Here is a 20,127-nt window from a genome sequence, read left to right on the forward strand (position 1 = left end):
TATATTCAATTAATTATCGCTTTCCATGAATAACTGAATGTCTACTCCTGACTAAAAATCCGGGACCTGAAATTTCTCAGATGTTACGTCACAAAGTTACGTCAAAGTGGGACGTCAGAATTTTACATCGTAACGTGACGTCAGAAAGAAGGAACTTTAAGAACACGACACAGGTCGCCTTTTGTTAAAGTTTTAGGTTTAAGAGGTGTTAGTCTAAATAAAAAAAGTTATATTACAAAAATGTTATTGATTCACGCATAGCGGAAAAGCGCCCTTTTTCGTTTAAGTTGCCAAACCGTTTTTACGAGGGTTTAAAACTAATGTTATTGTGCAAAACGGACTAGTCGTGGCAAGTGGATCATAATAATTAAATCAGTAATACATTTCCTATAGAAATTCTATAAGTATAACCCTGGGCTTAATTAAAATTTGTGCATATATTGCTAAAAGTACATGGTCGGAGTTTGTTTACTAAAAAGTGGAGTGGAAGGTTGTAAAATGCGGATGGTCGTTTTGAACAAAATAATTAAACTAGACTATCTTGAAAGCTTTAAATAGGTTATACGCACCATGTGTTTACCTAAACTAAAAAATAATTCCAGAACTATCGATAACCAATAATTATAGACAGAAATGTTGCGCTTATTTTATTAGGGTTTGGTAAAATATACACTTTAAGTTAGAATAGAATAAAACGTGCGGTTAGTGACGCTTTTCATTGTTCGGATGTTTTCAGGGCACATATTATACGTAGGCATGACGTCACACGATGATTAATTTGTACAGACAAATTTATCAGCGGCGAAACAATGCACCAGTAAACTTGAGAAATTTCCTTTATTTCATCAATCTCAGGAATTCTGTAAAACAAATTTTGTAAGGTGTCATTATCGGCATAGACTTGTACAGTCAACCTTGTTGGAAGCAAAAAATATGTTATTTTGGCAAAATGCAATTTTAACAGTTTAACGCTTTATTTTTATCACAAGGACTGTAATCATATTGTAACTTGACTTGGACTTATTTATAACACCGCCACCTTTTCCATATAGTTATATAAACGTAAGGAAGCGTAGAGTAACCAATTGCACTTATTAATATTATTCAATTGCATTAACAATATTTACTTCCCTGGCTATTAAAAGTATATTAGACGATTTTACATAAAGTGGAAAAAAGTGAAGAGTATTAAATAATCTCAATTCAGACCTATATTAAGTAAGTTTTCTATATAACGGTAAATTCACTGACCTTCGTAGTTGATTTGTCCATCTCCGTCCATATCAACTTGCTTGATCAGATCGTTGACATCTTCCTCCGATAACTTCTCACCCAAGCTTGACATGACCTGACGCAGCTCGGTGGCAGAAATGAAACCACTGCCGTCCTAAAATAAATATTTAAAGCAGGGTTTCTTAACCAGGGGTGCGAGAACCCAGGACTCGATAGAGGGGCCCAGGACTCGACGGAGTCGGTTTGTTTTTGTTGGAGTCGGACTCGGGACTCGAGTGAAAACACGTGAAACCACCCGAGTCCGACGTGCGCATGCGCATTACTCAATTTCTTATAAGGCGGCACACTGTAAATGGTAATATTGTAACAGCAAATGGTTGAATATTTTCCAACCATCTATTGCAGACTTGGACAACTAGACTTATTTTAGCTTTTTAAAATTAGATTAGAATTAAAATTGGAGCTATTTAGTTTTTCTAAATTAGATTAGAATTAGAATTAGATTGTTTTGAGTCTTTTTAAATTAGAATAGAATTAGAATTATCGAATTCCTAAAAAAACAAATTTCAACTAGAATTTGAACTAGAAGCACATACAACCAATTTAATTTAATCGCAAAGTATTCTTATAAGAATGTGAATGGTAAATATGTGTGTGCTAATTTTTAAGCCTTTTTATGCTTTTTAGACTGTAAAAATTTCATACAACTAGTTCCAACCAAAGAGTTTTAATTGAAATTCTGTGTTTCAACTGAGTGACTAAAAATGTCGTTGGACAAGTAGCAGTTTTGGAAAAATCCGAATTAGATTAGAACTAGAATTAAAGCACATAGGCAATTCATAAATTAGATTAGAATTAGCCGCATTTTGCTCCAATTCAATGAATTAGAAAACTAGAATTATCTAGTTGTCCAAGTATGATCTATTGTGGTTGAATCAATTAATTATATGACACCCCTGTTCTGAGTGGATCGAATATCCACCTTGTTTAAGTTACGTAAATGGGTGAAATGCTGACTGAAGAGTCAGACTCGGTACTCGATGAAAGCCCACGTCTAGCCGGAACACGGGTTATTTTAAACCAGCTCCCATGCCCTGGTTATAACGAAACTATTTCATGCCACTTGTTTTAGAGGATTAAAAACATTTATCGATAGTTGGACAGTAAAGATCAAAACTTCGCCGGGCGTTATATTTTGCCCAACCCGCGCTGGTTTAGTTGCTGCGTTTTTAACCTTGTCAAAGACTCGAAACTGGTTGCGCATATTTTCTTTGTCTTCTTTGTCTTCTGCTGCTCCCGTCATCATCTTCAGAAATTCTGGAAAGCCAATGCTTCCATTTCCATCGACATCAATTGCTTCGAGCATCGCCTGAAAAAAAAAACGCATAACCCTAATTGTTTAAACCAGTGATTCCCAAACTGTGTGCCGCGGTACACTAGTGTGCCCCACAACTTTCCGTAATTTCGAAAAGGAGAGTATTTTTATTTCCAATAGGCATACACGCAAGCATTTTAGACTTATAAACGCACTATTCAGTATAAATTAATAGTTTTAAAACATTTATATACTAGTTTGTCGTGTGTTAAGGGCGATTGTAAAATCACACTATTGTTTTTCCGTTAAAAGTGTGCAGCGAAATGTTTAAGATGTTTTTAGTGTACCGCGAGCCAAAAAAGTTTGGGAAACACTGGTTTAAACTGTGAAGATATGCAAGGTGAATTTTGTTGCCTGAAAGTTAAAATCGAAAACCTTTTTATGTAGAAAACGGTTTGTTTTATTTTGGTGCTTGAAATTTAAAAATGCGAAATACACCAAATTCACAGCATTTATGTTGTGGGGAAAATATCGCAAGTGTCATTTCTCTGTATTTGGTCAAATGATGTGGTTAGTTATTTATCGTTCGGTTTTATCTGGCAGTGTTGTAAACAAGTCGTTTTGAAATGTATTAAGTCATTTGTGAAAACACTTGTCCCAGTAAATTCATAATTAGAGCAATTCAATTTTACAGCAAGTCCTGGCCATAAAAATAAAACGTTCAACTATTATAATTGGTAAATTAGTCAGGTTTTGAGTAATACCCTCTACTAAAAAATAACAAAAACCCAACATATCGCAAGCAAGTATTTACGCGTAAAACCCCAATTGCTCTATTTTCGAAAATAGTGCTCCGAAAGGTGTGCATTTTCGTTGTTGTTTACTCAGTCAGGTCATTTTTGTTGTGTTTAACAATTAAGGTAAAATAACAAGATGACGTTATATCGTGTTTACAACACTATCATATTTGGCGAGCAAACATGACCAAATTGCAAATCCGCAGCTGGTCTAGAATCCTACCACTTTTTTACTGTAACGAAATGAGTTGCCAAAGTTAAAATAACAAGTAAAAAATAAATATTGGAGAATAAATATAATCATAATATTTCTTCCACCAAAATTCAAACGCTAACTCGCACCCTAACCCAAATGTTGTTAGCAATCTAGACCAGCGGCGCAAATGCTCACCTGAAGTTCTGCTTCTGTGAGTTCGTGTCCCAGGGATCGCATGACGGTTCCCAATTCCTTGCAACATATTGTTCCGTTGCCGTCCTTGTCATAAAGCTCGAAAGTCTTCTTAACGTCTGCACAAATTTACAGCGACATTTACTACTTGAAAACACTCGCATGCAGCGTAAAAAAATGCCTTTGTATATTTTAAGTGACCCAGACTTTTTATTTTGGGTGAGCCATCCTTAAACTTGTTTAGCCTATACACGGAGACTTCAGTTTTTTAGTTCGAGTGGCCCACGGCCGGCATGCAATTTTAAAAAATAACCTAGTATATTGACGTTACAAAACAAGTAGACACAGGGAACATGCTGATTTCAGTCCATCAAATGTGAAATTAATAGGTTGAAATAGCTACATTTGAAGTGAAGGCGCCCAATCGTTTTTAAATACACCTTTTTTCAGAAATAATTCTCGTTTTTAAAATTACACACGAAGATTTCAATAAGGCCTTTATAGATCCCTTAAAGCTGGTCCACTTACCCACAAGGGGTCATTGGACCCCAGTTTAAAAACTTTGATTTTAGAAGGTGCCATAAGCCTCATATGGCGCTTTGGAGCGAAACCGATCTTCACAAAATGGACTAACACAAATTATAGAAACATAGGTTAGATTCGCAAAAAATAAAACGTATTGTTTATATTTACGTATAGTTCAAATGGGCAAAAATAAACTTTTTTTTGAAAGGGGGGGCATAGGCACGCTCCCCCTACCTAATCTGCCCCCTCTTTTACCTTTAATTTGTTCTTCGGTAAGTGATTCTCCCTGTGAACACAAAGGAACAACGTTAACTATATTATGCCTAACAAGCCTAAAAAGTTTGAAAATTCGCCAAAAGAAATTTAAAAAAAATCTTTAAATTGTAAAAATATCCATCAGTTACACACATTTTCTAGGGGGTTTGTTTATTTAAACATCAATTTTTATGTTATAGTTTGCAAAACAAATTTCAAAGGTTACATTTTATTGGTAATTAAAAATGACGAATCGACTCGAAATTTCTTAACAAATGGTATACGTAAACCTAAAAAAAATTACCATGTTTTGGGTATTTCCTGGAATCGGAATGAAAACGTTAAGTTGGAACTAGTTCACTATGCCTGAATAAAACTTTTGATTTAGTGCCAACAAACTTTTATTAACCTCTTTACCTTATATATTGCCAGAATTTTTATTTCCAGATAAAAACACTTAAAACAAAAACTGAAACGGCAATCTAGCTAACACTGTTTAGTTTTTGCGAAAATTAAGCAAACACATTTTAATTTTGGGAACTTGTTTCGAACCAACCATATTAAAACGTCTCTATTTACTCTACAATGCTTTATGCTTAGCTTCCTTTTGGCATAAATAAGTATCCTAACTTCAAGATATCTTATGCGTGGCATCAAATTGGGTATTTACTGGGTAGCCTAATAACTGTTTTACAGCATTGAACACGGTTTGAACCGATTTCGGTGAAGTATAGTTATGATCTAATATTGTGCTTAAAAATGTGCTGTTATATACGGTTTATGGCTTTCACACAAGTTTTTTACACTTTAAACTTCCGAATGCTGGCAACTAACAAGTACAGGTCTAAAGTGGTGCTTTAGCTCTAAAACATTACCACTAAAGACTAACACAAACGAAAACTGCACACAACACATGTGTCTAACACGCCTATTCATTTTTTTGCAGAGAGATTTAAAGAAACAAAAAGCTTTTAAGTCCTTATGTGTCTAACGCTTTACATAAACGAGTGCAAATGTATCGCCTTTCCTGTCGAACTGAATATGACCGTCAACCAACTTATTGGCAAGCCTCAACTCGTGAACGTTTTTCAGCTTACAGCAATTGCAAGTTGACCAGCCCAGTAGGTTGTCAATCAAGTTAAGAGTGCTGCCTGCGGCGACTAATGAGAAAACCTGTCACCGCAACATTGTGGCCATTCATATTTAATTTGCACCAAATAATTATTTCCAGTGAATTATTTTACGTGAAGGAATATGGAAACCCCTTTCCGAAACTGGATTTTTTTACCTATTTTAACTTGGCAATGCAAGTTTATTTCGCGTATCACACGAATCTGTAAAATTGCTGTAGCTCAAATTCATTGTGCGTCGTATCTCGCATTTTGGCAAGTTGACGAGTAAAGGGCGTTTTTTTGCTTTGCTCAAATCGACAAATTTTTATATTATAGCTTTTCTATTGAAAATAACATCTATCCAACCTTTAAGTTTAATGAAATAAACCAACTGTGTGGTGCTCTTATAGTTTCTTCTTGATGACGTCACGTTAAGATGTAACTTAGCAATTCACGTTTTGACGTGAGTCTGTGACGTAACGTATAAAAATTATGATCCCCCAAAACAAAAAACTTGTTATGGTCAAGAAACAGTAATGGAACCTGAGCTAAAAACAAAACACGTCCATACAATAGATCAGTTGCCTTGTTGCATAGTAATATAGTAACCCCCTTGTTTATTGTATAGTAAATCCACAAGATTAGTTGAAATAAAACTATAAACGGCGCAATAAAACTCAAAGTTTAAAAACCCGAGTGGTTTAAAAACCCGAATGCTTTCCTCTGAGTTCCAAAAGACGCTTGAGCATAATTATATAGTTTTATTCGGCGTTTTCACCGCATACAATATACGTTAACTGTCATGACGTCACACGATGATTAACTGTCACCAACAAAGCGGCTCCCGGCAAAAGAAAGACTTAACTTGAAAAGTTTCTCCTATATGAAATTCACGAATTCTGCAACACATAATAAAAAAATCACGGTTAGTAACAATTAGCATAATTGTGTTATCAATCTCTTTGGTAGCGGTAAAGGAATACATATTTCAAGAGTTTTGTGTTAAACCAAAATAAATTTTGCAGCAATGTTGGGGGGCGGTGGGGTACACATGTCCCCGGGAGCCAAGGTACATGGGTGCCATAATGAGGCTTACAAAATTTGTACAACGTTGCTTCTTAAATATGCTGTGCTTTGTGTGTCCCTGACGAAGGCTTGCCGGATAGTAAGCCAAAACGTTGGTAGAAAACAATATATATTGCCAGAGGAACCTGTTTTGAAAAATAACGTTGCTTCTTCTTTAACTGCAATGTTTTGTTAAAATATGAATTGTTGCTCCGTATAAAGTAAGGTTCATTATGTTAATGTAATAGAAAATGTGATTAAACATGGAGGAGGGGGTGCCCTTTTCATAGTTTTCCCCCGGGCGCAAAATACCCTGGCTACCCCTCTGGCCACGACAAAAGGTTTCATTCAGTCGAAAGACTGTCACCTGATTGTCGGCCTATAAAAAATAATTGTGCTTCTTTATTGGGCCAAACTTTGATCCAGTAGTGTGATTCTTTACATGTTTAAAGGTTTTTTAGTAATTGAAGATTCGCTTGACTTCGTCATGTGAATATAATTTTCAATCTTTAGCCGTGTTTTATTTAATTTTATTTTTCTGTTCTTTTTTAATTTGCAAAATATTTGCAACCCTTACTAATTCCCTTATCTTCTGATTTTGTTTAATTGCAAAAAAAGTTAAGCTTCTGGCATTAATTTTCGTGGGAAAAGCGAAGTGTAACTATTCCGTCATTTACTTCTGGGGTTTTGTTGTCTTCACTTTTACTGGAAAATAATTTAGGTCACCTTCGATGTTGATCTTTCCGTCCCCGTCCGAATCAACTTTTTTGATCGCATCTTCGATGTTCTTGTCTGACCATTTCTGGCCGAAATTAGCCAAAACTTGACGCAGCTCGTCGGCAGAAATAAAACCACTGTCGTCCTAAAACACCAGTTTGTTGTTTATAGGGTTTGTCCGTTTTTCGTTAAAAGAACGATACATTTAACGTTACCTTTAAAGCATTGAATGAGTATAGGCCTTATTTTAGGCATGTTTTACATTAGTTCGTTAGTTAACAAGTACAGTTTTTCTGGTCCAGTATAAAAAGCAAAGAAATCAAGAATTCAATTTTTTTTCTTCCTCGAACAGACTAGCAGAACGTAGTTAAATATGTATTCGTAAAGTTAACAAAAGAGTGTGGCCGTACCTGTAATTTGTTACCCTTTCTATATGGGTCCTATGTTTTTCAAATCCTAAGTACCCAAATTGTACCAAATCAATACCATTGGTATAAAACCCCACTGGGTTTGACTCATTGTCTGATCGGTTATAATTTAGTTCGGCGGTAAACTGTTTAGTGTTAAATAATGGCATTTTGGATCACAACATTTTTTAGAGATGACGTCACAAAGTTACATTTCAACGTGACGTTATAAAAAGTAACCCTATGAAATGAACACCATACAGTTTGTTTATTTGTTTAACGCTTTATATCGGGGCAGGTTTTACTTTCAGTGCAAAAGCTATAAGGATGTAATCAATTCGATCAAAGCGCAAAACGCCTTTATATGTTGTTTAAGTCGCCCAAGCGTTTTGTTTTCGATGTTGCGATAGGACGTATGGCGCCTTTGAGCTAAAACTATTTTATAAAAATGTGCGAAGACATTGCAGCAACGTAATTATATTCGCGCGGAGCGGAAAATTGCAATTACTCAGTTAATAATTTTTTTTATTTTTATTTTTATTTATTTATTTATTTTTTATTATTTTTTTTTTTTTTGGGGGGGGGGGGGATTGTTTGAATTAACTTAGTTAAAATAGGCACGAAATACAGTTTGAGTGGGGCATGGCCACGTGGTCTCACTTAACCTTGAATGGATCCTCCGTCGAGAACCTGCTTTTTGCGTCTTCTAATGAACATTAAGTGAAAGTGCAATTTAGGCACACTTGCAGGAACGGCATGCTGCACCAGCAAAAAAGCATTTCCAGAATTGAAACTCCAAAATATTAGGTAATGCGAGATTGTTTATTTTGTACCAAAATAACGTATTCATGTCAATCCTAAAAACACCCCAACAGCCTGGTTAACCTACGTAATGTATGGTGGATTGATCTTTCACTTCACAAACCTTGTCAAAGATCTTAAACTTGATCTTCAGTTTATCTTTTTCGGCGAGCATCCAGGCAGCTAACATCCTGACAAACTCGTCATAGCCGAGGGTACGACTTCCATCAGTATCAATTGCCGTGATTATACGCTGGGGAAGCACAAAGTCCAATAGTTTTATACAGCTGCAAATCTGTTTTGTGGTCAGTGCACTTAAGTCACTGTTTTCAAATGACTTGACTTGACTTAAGTCTATTGACCAACATGACTTAACTTGACTTAAATCTTTTTGACGAATCACTTGACTTGGACTTAAGTCATTTTGTCAAATACCTTGGAGTAAAATTAATTAAATAATATTTAATAAAATTTGGTTATTTTTCTCAATTTTTGCACGTAAAACAGTTTGCTTGTTGTATATTGCGTTTTTGTTATTTTTAGTTGAGTTATTATTGCTTATTATAATCGGACAAATTTGCCACTTTTATTAGCTAACGTTTTGTTTTTATGTCCATGACTTAACTTGAAGTGTACTTGCTCAAATAATAACTTGAATGGGACTTGTGACTCGGGTAACTGATGACTTGAACTGGGACTAGACTTGTTATTCTTCAAATTACTCGACTGGGACATAAGTTATTTCAAAATGATTTGTTTACAACACTGTCACGAACACAAGCGTCACCTTAAGATCTGCTTCGGTGGCTGAGTGTCCCATACCTCGCATCATAGCTCCCAATTCGTCGATGGAAACATGGCCGTTGCCGTCCCGGTCATAAGTGCGAAAAGCCACCTTGATTTCTGCGCAAAGTTACCCCTGGAATTTACTCTATAAGCGTCAAGCTACACGCGCGGCATTTTTTAAAGGCCCGTTTACACTACAGCTGCACTGAGCTGAGCTGAGCTGAGCGAAGCGTAATTTGCATTTCAATTCCATTGTTTAGAATTAGACCTTTTCACACTTTGCTAAACTAAAGCCCCGTTCAGCTGAAAAAAATACGCTTTGGAGCTATTTTTACGCTTTTCTAAACTTAAGTCCAGAGCAGCTGGAAAAAATTCGATTTGAGCGATTTTTACGCTTTTCTAAACTTAAGCCCAGTGTAGCTTTAGAAAAATGTTACGTTTTGGAGCGATTTTTACGCCCAGCTCAGCTTAGCGCAGCTATATTGTAAATGGGCCTTAAATGGGTAGTTTTGGTTATAACTCTATACTAAAGTGAACATGATTGTGACACAAATATTTATAAAAAGAAGGCAGTAATTAGTATACCGTTGCTACACATTATTTAAGTTTAAGGTATTTCTAGCAAGCCTATAGCCAGGAAAAGTCATCTCTTGTGGGGAAATTAATTAGTGCAAAGGGACGTATCATACAAAACTGATATTGTGCTGATCATTAGATCTTGAGATTAGTTTAACGGTATAGTGCGTTTAAACGTGTGATGGCATTGTATCAAATGCTTGTAATTCTATTAAAATTTTGGAAATTCTTATAAAAGCGGCAATTAATTGGTTGTCTAAATCCGTAACAGCAATTTGGTTGTCCAAAAAAGGGAGAATGGTCACTTCTGGCTTTTATGGGTAAGAGTATTTAAAAGAAAAAACAGCTTGTTTTAACTTTAAAGTTAACGATTTTTTCTTAAATGTATTTAGTTTTACCTGAATTGTAAAACTTGTCGGTTTAATGCTAAGAGACTAATAAAGTACCGGTATGGCTTCACATACGGCACAACGTCTGTTTTATGAGGATTTCACCTAATTTTGAACTTTAAACTGCCTATCCTAACCGAATTTCAAGCACGGCTACGGATAGCTAACGCCGTTCGTTGCAAATCTAAGATATTATCATATTTGAACATTTCATTAAATAATTTAATTTAATCAAAAACATAGATATACCCGCAAGTTGTTTTGTGGTAAGTGATTCAGCCTAAACACAAAATAATTATGATTAATCGTTAACATAATCTCAAAAGGCTTATATAAGTTAAAAAATACAATCACAAAATTATATGGCCTAAATCTGAAATTTTTATTTGGGGATTTTCACAATCAATACAATCTATATTTTGTATTTAAATTGTTTAAAACAAATAGATTCGTATTTTAATGTTCGGCAAGCTTATATAGTTTGCATCGCAATTATTGTGTTTTTTCTTATACGCATTTTATTGCTAAATATAAAAAATAGACATAGATATAAAAAATACAAGCACAACTTGAACTAACCATGTTTTGAGATTTCTTTGTTTGATGATGTAAAATTTCTCGAAATTATGTGGAATTTTAAAATGCCGGTGCAATTATTTAACACGGATCCAAATAAATCGTACTTCTTTGTTATCTCCTGCTCTGCACGAATATTAATTTTTCAAGATATTTGGCGCCAACGTTCGATAACAAGCCGTTGATTATTCGCAGTTAAATGAAAAACATTTTGCGTTTATTTTTTTAATATAAATTCCAGTAAAACTTTGAATGGACAGCACTAACTTTACATAAAGATCTGTAATAATAAAAACAACTCTTCTGCAAATTTTATTTTTCTAACCTTTGGACGGCGTAGTTAAGGAGTTCTTAAACTGGGGTAGGTGGACCGCTTGGGGGGTCCATGAAAGCCTAATTGAAGTATTGGCGTACATTTCAAAAACAGGGTTTATTAGAAAAAAACGCCTTGCCACGTTTCCCTTGAGTCTACATTAAGACTAATTTCATTTCAGTTTCACATTATTTGAACCGAAAATAGGCGATTTCTCAAATTTTGGTTTATGAAGTCAGCATGCCGACTCTGGCCCACGTAAATCAATACAAATTGGTGGGGGCCGACGTTAAAACAATAGCCCCTGTCTCAGTCTATAAGATCGCCTTCATGGTAAATGTTTCGTGATAAATGGCTGTTTTTTTACAACACTTAACGACATTACACAATGGCTATAAACAATTGACCGTAGTTATGTTTGTTCCATAAGAGCTTATATATAAAAATTAAGTTTGTCTGGGTTAAAAAGAATCAAAAACTGTAGCTAGCAGTTAATTGCTAAATAATTTGCAAGTTTGCTAACAAATGTGATAATTATACTCTCCATCTCGCTCAACCTTCGCCAATCAAAACGCTTAAGCTAAACATGGTAGCTGGGCGCAACCAAACAGACATGTAGACAGATACTGTACACCTGAGACCGGTTTCGTGCTTGCATTATTTGGTTTGCACGGAAGCGTTTGTGTATGAGTTGTGATTTTTTACCGGATGTGAAAAATAACTTGATCGGATGTGTAATGCTTTACAGGTATGACGGTAAAGGTTTTTTGAAGGCTTCACTGAAAATTTGTTTTGGATTGTTGCGACCTAATATTAAAGACCTAAAACCTATTATATCTCCTTTTAAGGTCGTGGACATGTTAAGGCGGCCAGAAAATGCGAGGAAGCGTTTGTGAGTGTTGGTATAGCTCGTGCATGCAGATCAACTAACGTTTTAAAACAACATATAAATGCAAAACTTAACAGTTCTAAAGCAATTTGTTCAGGTTTTCAGGGTTTTAATATACCGCTTTAATGACCACTAATGTGATATAGGAAGTGATAATACCTTTCCTCCAATTCTTTTACAATTTGGCAGTAACCATTCTCGCATATGGCAATACCTCACTGTTTGTTTCATCTGATAATAATTCTTATTCAAAATCTAAAGGATATTAGCCTATGTGTGAAGTCAGCTTTTACATAGGCTACTTGCCTACTTGTATCGGGAGTTTGACTATAGAGAATATTTCGAGGCAAATAGTTGGAACGAGACGACTAATTTACAAAGTAAACTTCTGAGCTGATAAAGCTACACTTTGTGTATATTGTACAATTACATTAATAAAATCTATATGTGCCTGAACTTTTTGCAATTGAAAGAGTTTTAATTTAGGTTGAAGTAAGGTTGATTTGTTTGTTTGTAGATATCAATAGATGAATACAGTCTATCTATGTGTAACCCTGATATTTCGTAGAAAATTACTGGTAACAAAAAGAGTAAAAAATGTGGATTATTATAAGTCAAAAGTGGGTACAGGAAAAGCCACAGCAGAGCACATCTACTTGTTTTAATGTATTTATGGCGCAGGAGAAAAACACTGCGACTAAATTAAAGCCTGAAAATTAACATCCTGGCGTTTATTGCTTTCTTTAAGGAGCCAAAAGACACACTTGGGCACACTTTTCTGTTTGGTGTACTTCACTGCATATTCCAAGACGCAATTGTTACGTCACACATTGATTAGTTGTTACGAAGCAAGGCACACGAGGCGGGTACAATCCAGCAAATGGAGGTGCAAAACGGAGATCGGTTTAGGGGTAGGTTGTCGAGCTTGATACAGCTGTTCCTATTTCGATGTCATCATTTTGACGAATTCTGTGACGTATAGGTTAATAGGTGGTTAACAGCGGTTTAGAGGGCACTTAGCCAACTACGAAAGTTTTATCAGTTTTTGTAATGACTTAAGAACACTTAGGTCACGGTTTACAAATGACTTGACTTGACTTAAGTTTTTTGGCCAAATGACTATAGGGTTGAAAAAAAAGTGTTTTCATTAGGCACGTTTCATTATAAAATTGAGTTAAGTTTGTCAAGTAAAACATTTTGCTTGCAAAATGTTTGGGTAGCATAATTAAGCTTGTCACCCCGAAAAAATACTATTGCCGATTTTACCTACATTAATGTAAAAACGTGAGTGTTTGTTGTAGGATTTAGCTCGTTTTGGGAAAATCATTTTGCACAAAGTTTTTTAACAGTAAAAACGTTAAAAACTGTTGGATTCAAACATCATCGCAGGAAGGTTAGCAATTAAACCGGGTTTAGACCATAATGGTTGGAAGTCGTAGTAGGACGTACTAAGAATATCAAAGTCATACAGAAGTAGGTGTCAGTTTGAACACATTGAATATCTTTTACATTTTCCCAAACCTTACTGACCTTCATAGTTGACTTGTCCATCGCCGTCCACATCTGCTTCTTTGATCATTTCGTCGACTTCTTCGTCCGTCAATTTCTCGCCCAAGTTTGTCATCACGTGACGCAACTCAGCAGCAGAAATAAAACCGTTGCCGTCCTAAAAATACAAAAAAAACGACACTTTAACTCAACTCAAAAATTTTCAAATATTTTTGCGAAGTAGTTGGGTTTTGCCGTTGGTTTTATACCCCTAAACTGTTGTCTAAAATCTTATAAAAAAATCCTATGTATGTTTATAGTTAGGGGCATATTCAGGATTTTTGTTTGAGGGTATAAAAACCTTTACGATGACCTCACAAAGTTACGTGATAAAGCAATTAATCTTAAAAAACACTTGTTGTTTTCGAACGAGCATGTTAGGAAATATAAGGCTGAAAACCAGTCTAATTGCACGAAGCGCTAAAAATTGTCTGTAGGGTAGGCGTTTCAATTATGTCTAATTGGCTTATTTGGACATGGTAATGACATCATTTTGTATCAGATCCGATCAGACGACGGTTTTATTACGATATTAAAAACTTTAGTCACCTAACGTAATTATTTGTTCTTTTAACACTGTTAAACATTGAGCAAACGCATAACAAGCTGTTCAGAAAAACTAGAGGAAAACAGTTATTACGGCTTAACATTTAATTTGATGAAAAACAAGTGTTATTCTCTCACCCTCTACAGTCCGAACGCTAGCTGCGAATAGCCTTCAACTAAAAATAGCAAAAAAAACATTGTACTTTCGATGCACAACGTGCTGGCGAAACGCGTAAAATAACTGATGCAGTTAAAAGTTGGTAAAAGGCAGTTTTTTTGAGGGAGGTGCTATTTGTACATCGATGTTTTGCGGATTTGGTTCTGTAACAATCGGAAGATATTATTAGCCTATATTTCCAAACCTTGTCAAAAACACGGAAAGCTTCACGGATTTCTTCCTCACTATCGTTGTCTAACATCTTTCTGGCCATCATTGTGAGGAATTCTGGAAAGTCGATGGTTCCATTTCCGTCTGCATCAACTTCATTTATCATATCCTGCGTAAAAATACAACGAAGTTAAATGCAATTTACACCACATACTATAACTTGTTTGAAGAGATATTTATATGACGTTAACTCCGAATAAATGAATGAACAATCGCTCAGAAGGAATGAAAACGCACGGAAATTTAAACTTTTCTAAGATGCCTATATAGGCCCCGTAATTTTAGTTATGCAGAATGTCACATTAAATAAAATTTTAATTAAAAAATTAAAGCCATTATAATCGATAAAAAAGACAGTTTGCATTTTCCTGTTACAAACGTTTCGACAATACCTCATGCCATCTTTTTAACACTTATTGCTACTTACCGACCTATATATCGCCTTCTTTTCCTGTTATTTTTGTCCTTTTTTCTGTTGTGCTGGTTTTAGCGTTTTTATCTTTACTTGTATTTTTACACTGATGATGGCAGTGCCGAATCGTTTGTAACAGCAAAAAGTTTATTACATCGAATAATAATAATAATGGCTTTAATATTTTATGAAAATTATTAAAAAAGTGTATTGTGTTCCAAAATAAAATGTCTTTTCAGGAATTATAATTTACTGATAAAAAACAATATCCTGTTATACATTAAATAAGTAAAATAAATGCGGGCGTGAATGCTGCGTATAGTTTCAGTGGGAAAATACCTTTAGTTTACGAGCCAAAAGGACACAGAGGTAAAAAGTGTACCGGAAAGCAGTTTCGTCACCATCCTGTTATCCTAAACGATTGGGTATTCCCCTAATTAATTGTGACTAAACACATGCCGCAGGGTGTAACATTATTTAGAAACTCGCTCGTACTTGACATACAGTGACGGAACGGAAACATCAAGCCGACAATTTAAGATAAGATAAATCACAATCTTTCCAATGAATATATCTGACTAAGGCTTCCAAGTGAAACTTAAGTTGACTTGAACTATATTTTATTGGATGCTATACCTTATTTATGTACCTCCTAGACCAGTGGTTCCCAACCGTGGTGCTGTTTCGAATAGAGTTCATGAGTATTGTTCAATTTTAATTATTATAACACAATTAACCACTTCGTATAATGCAAGAAAGGGAGCCAATATCTATTTATATTTTCCAGTCAGTGCCCTAAGCTAAAAAGGCTGGGAACCACTGTCTTAGACTGTTTGTTTGCGAAATCTTATTGTGTCCCATTGGACATATCGAATGCCGGCCTATTGTTAAAATCTGTATATGACATTCACTTGACTTGCTGTAGCAATGGCTGGTACTGGGGCTTGATGTTTAAAATGACTTGACATTGTCTGAACATATTTGAATACAATATAACGTTGAATATGTGCGCTTACAACGCGTTTATCATTATGACCTGACCTGCAATTCGGCTTCAGTTGGATTTTGTCCAAGAGATCGCATCACAGTTCCCAATTCCTTGGTGGTGATGGTGCCATCGCCATCCTTATCGAAGAGTGAGAACGCCTCCTTGAATTCTGAACAGATACAATCCAGGGTATTTACATCGAAAGTTATATACGGGGAATGTTTACTTTGGGCCTCCCCTAATTTAATAAATAGCGTTATATATTTAAAAGGTAAAATTTGTGCAATTTTATTGATCAGAGTTTTTCTAACATTTTAGAAAAACAGAAATAACAATATGTACACTAGAGTTTTACCTTCAAACATCTACGCTCGCACGTTTTTGCCGAAATGCGCTTTATTTCCAAAAAAATATATTTTCTAACTTTATCAAGACACAGACAATGTACTAAGTCGACAAACGCGGAAATTCACGCTTAGCCCACCCTGTAAAACTTTATAATTAACTTAAAATGATGCTGACCTTTAACAAAAACGAAAACAATACAGGTCGCAAGTTAATAATGTGATCGAAAATCACCTAATTAGCGGTTAAGTATAATATCTTTTTGTCCTTAAGCACGTGTTATTATCACAAGAATAGTTTTGTTGCATAGAAAAAAAAGTGACATTGAACATTTTGAATTTCGTATTTTTTAGGAAAACAACACTGAAAATCATGTGATTTATTAATTACCTCCAACTTGTTCTTCAGTAAGTGATTCAGACTGAAACATAAAATAATTTGTTTAAAAAAAAGCGTGAAGGCTATAAAACACCATCAAATAGGAATAATTGTAAAATATTGATTTTCGAGCGCTAAAGATGGTGCATTATAGAGTTTACGTCGGACGATTGTTAAATACATGAAAATGCATAATTAATAACATAAAAAAACTAGAACCTATGTTTTTTAACTAACATGTAACATACAAATTGAACTCACCATTTTTTGTAAGGTTTCGAGGAATGTTGCAAAGAAAACTATAAAAATATGCACCTACAACAATCTAAACGAAAACAAATTGCTGTAAAAGTATATAACAAGATATGTTCCGAAAACAAATTGTCGGCCCATATAATTCGACCAAAGCTATAGGATAGCGTACAAAATACAGCACCTTCTGGGAAAAAATGTAAAATTTACATACTGTTTCCTCTGCATTTATTGTTTCCTTCTCCGTCAGTATTTAGGTTTTTGTAGCTTTCGCTATTCACACTAAAACAACGAACAAAAAACTTTAAATTAATTTTTTAAGCCTTCACAAACATCCTACCGTACTTAAAGACACTTTGACTATGGACAGTATTGGACACGTTTCAATGTATAACAGGAAACCAGTTTAATTTTTACTTTGTTCGGTGGTGCTTTACCAGTATACTATAATATGACATCAGTTTAGTCTTCGTTGATCAAAAATTAGTTTGAAATCAAGTACTACATTTAACAATACAAGTGGAAACAATTCTCTTGGGCCTGCCTTGCCTCGTTTTCCCCACAATAGAAGGACTGAGAAAGCGAATGTAAACAGCAGTCATTTATTTACATATCGAGCATAGCCATAGTCTGTACTTGTTGTTAATCAATTTAAAATCGCTTTTTTTCGAACGCAATGCAAAAAACAAAATAATTGACTTGTGACACAATCAACAATTGGTCATATCAAAAACAAACGAGCACAATCCAGCACCGCCGTGCGCCGTTCTCTGTCCTGATTGGCTGACGTTTGCCCGCATTGCGTCCACGCTGGAGCGATTGATAAGCACAGGAAGTGATTTTGAGAGGGGCTCGTACATTACTCGATGTCGACTGACAGCTACGAAAACCGTGCGCAGATGGCAAAGGGGCGCTGTTTTGCTCATAAACTGTCCCTTTTGTTTACGGAGGCCCTTTCTGAGTTGTAAAAAGCTTTGGTTAACGTGCCGCTAAAGAATTATCCTGTCTGCCTCACGGCGGATGCACATTAGTCATAGGCTAAAGACTACTGTAATCTACTTACCCAATACAACACTTCGTTTAGCAAATAAACAGACAACAAAACGGACTTAAATACGCTAGTCAATAAAAAATTCAGCTTGTTTTTTTATGATTTAAACGTTTCTTTTGAGTAAAACAATCTGCCTTTGTGCGAATGACGAAAAATAGAAATATACTTTATGGTAGCACATTCAGCGAATTAAGCCAAACAATTCATTTCCAGCAGATTGTACTCAAACTTTTATTACTTAGATAAAGTTAATAAATGTAACCGTAGGAAATTGATGATTCCCTAATGGAGTAAAAATATATTTGTCCTTAACTTTAAAACATATTTTTTCCTACTCTGTGCACTTAGCTTAATCTTAGTTATTAGCTTGATTTCTACCCTGACAGTTTTACAGGAATCTACCCAGCAGTAGTTGTATCTACATAGTGGCGGATCTACGATGGCCTTTATAGGGAAAACCCTGGTTGCAAGTCCACGAGGCCGACCCTCCCAGCGCGCACGTACCCTTGCATTTTCTCTAATTCCCGCTTTTAAGTCGACACGGCAGCGCCCTGCGACCGCTAGCCTGAACGTTTTCCCATACTCTAGTCCCTGAGACAATTCCAACTACAGCCTTGCTTGCAGCCTGCCGAGTAATTACGCCGCTACGGACACCGGATGCTCTGATGCACCGACTATATACAGTAAGGCTTTACTGGTGGGAGAAGGCTCCCACGCGATTAAATGAGCCGCTTATAGGGCTTGGTATCCTTCAAAGAAGGGAGGGGGTGTTTAAGAGTAAACCCGCAACTGCTTAAAGTGGCGTTTTTGAATTGGAAGAACTTTGCAAATTAACAATGTGTTAACACATGTTTTAAATCTGGTTTGCTACATTTTATTAGAACTGTTTTCATGTTGCTTAATTGTTGATCGTTTTTTTCATTTTACAATATACGCACATAATTCACTGAAAATCGATAAGAATTTTAATTATGAAAAACACATTTTTGCCGTCGGCGACGCCGTTAGTTCTAAAAAAGGAGAAAAACACAATCAATGCAGCATTGCATTTTGCACTAATTAAGTTGATTATTGTACGTCGAACCGATCCGCTTGTTTATAATACAAATCTGTTAGGTGGGAGTCTAAAATTGCTTCCATTAGCGTCGTTTTGTCGTGTTTTATTCAGCGAAATCGGCTTTTAGCAGCTGCAAGGTCTGCATCGTGTGAGCCGGCCTTTATTGATCGAAAGATAGCCAGCAAAACTCAACGGGTCGAATGGCTGTATATTTTCGACAAACGAATACAGAATTTGGAAAGCACGAAATCTGCCAAAAAATTGCGCGACTAACTTTGGGAGCAGTATACTAGTTTTCTTTAAAGTGAAAAAACAAACATTTTACGTGCGGATCGTTTCACACAATATTATTGCAGTTTGTGGTATCATGTGCTTTTAATTTCCTGAAAACATGGGTGAGTCTTTCAATCGGATTGCTAAATGCCAGGATGTCTGATAATATCGGATCGGAGCCGGTAGCCGATGGCAAGTGGTAGTATCGGTACTCGCGCTAGGTTTATATCGGTGCCGATCCTAAACCAAATAAATATGCGATACGATGCAGCAATTCGATCTTGAAATATAAATTTATTAAAAAAATAGGATAACAACTGTTGCTAATTAGACTTCTTGATGCTGAAGGCAAGCTTTGGCTTAATAGCGGGAAAAATAACTTTTAACGTTGTATTTTAATCTACTTTGTTTGTTTGGGCTTGGGCATAGTAATGACGTCATTGGCATCAAATCGGATCGCGAAAATTTTTGTTAAAATCTAGGTAATCAGTATCGGATTAAAATGTAAAGTATCGCACATCCCTAGTTATATAGTAGAATTGGACGGAAACCGAGTTTGATTGTCCATTTAAAGGTGATTACATCGCCGGTGATTGTAAATGAACTGTTTTTTCAGGCCGGTGATTGTAAATGAACTGTTTTTTCAGGCCGGTGATTGTAAATGAACTGTTTTTTTCAGGCCGGTGATTGTAAATGAACTGTTTTTTCAGGCCGGTGACTTTTCTAATTTTTTTCCTCAAGAGGA

At 35.5% G+C, this 20,127-nt stretch overlaps 3 protein-coding genes across 4 annotated transcripts; all 3 read right to left on the reverse strand.

Annotated features, from left to right (window-relative positions):
* Positions 1–634: 634 nt before the first annotated feature.
* LOC146140960 (calmodulin-alpha-like) lies at positions 635–4,953 on the reverse strand. Its single transcript, XM_083392980.1, has 6 exons — positions 4,818–4,953; positions 4,514–4,544; positions 3,737–3,852; positions 2,468–2,602; positions 1,252–1,387; positions 635–860 (listed from the first exon to the last, which is right to left on the reverse strand). The coding sequence occupies exons 1-6, from the start codon at positions 4,818–4,820 to the stop codon at positions 838–840; spliced, it is 444 nt and encodes a 147-aa protein (XP_083249106.1). The 5' UTR covers positions 4,821–4,953; the 3' UTR covers positions 635–837.
* Positions 4,954–7,363: 2,410 nt separating this feature from the next.
* Positions 7,364–9,999, reverse strand: LOC146140961 (neo-calmodulin-like). Its single transcript, XM_083392758.1, has 4 exons — positions 9,987–9,999; positions 9,403–9,518; positions 8,740–8,868; positions 7,364–7,552 (listed from the first exon to the last, which is right to left on the reverse strand). The coding sequence occupies exons 1-4, from the start codon at positions 9,997–9,999 to the stop codon at positions 7,364–7,366; spliced, it is 447 nt and encodes a 148-aa protein (XP_083248884.1).
* A 2,813-nt stretch (positions 10,000–12,812) lies between these two features.
* LOC146140962 (calmodulin-like) lies at positions 12,813–17,076 on the reverse strand. Of its 2 annotated transcripts, XM_083391794.1 has the most exons (6): positions 17,011–17,076; positions 16,762–16,792; positions 16,080–16,195; positions 14,601–14,735; positions 13,675–13,810; positions 12,814–13,113 (listed from the first exon to the last, which is right to left on the reverse strand). In XM_083391794.1, the coding sequence occupies exons 1-6, from the start codon at positions 17,011–17,013 to the stop codon at positions 13,085–13,087; spliced, it is 450 nt and encodes a 149-aa protein (XP_083247920.1). In that variant the 5' UTR covers positions 17,014–17,076; the 3' UTR covers positions 12,814–13,084. The 2 variants fall into 2 exon arrangements, with proteins under 2 accessions (XP_083247919.1, XP_083247920.1); XM_083391793.1 differs by lacking the exon at positions 17,011–17,076 and having other exon boundaries at positions 12,813–13,113; positions 16,762–16,801.
* Between the last annotated feature and the right edge of the window lie 3,051 nt (positions 17,077–20,127).

The sequence above is a fragment of the Ascidiella aspersa genome, chromosome 6, assembly GCF_963924565.1.
Source record: "Ascidiella aspersa chromosome 6, kaAscAspe10.2, whole genome shotgun sequence".
NCBI classification, from domain to species: domain Eukaryota; kingdom Metazoa; phylum Chordata; class Ascidiacea; order Phlebobranchia; family Ascidiidae; genus Ascidiella; species Ascidiella aspersa.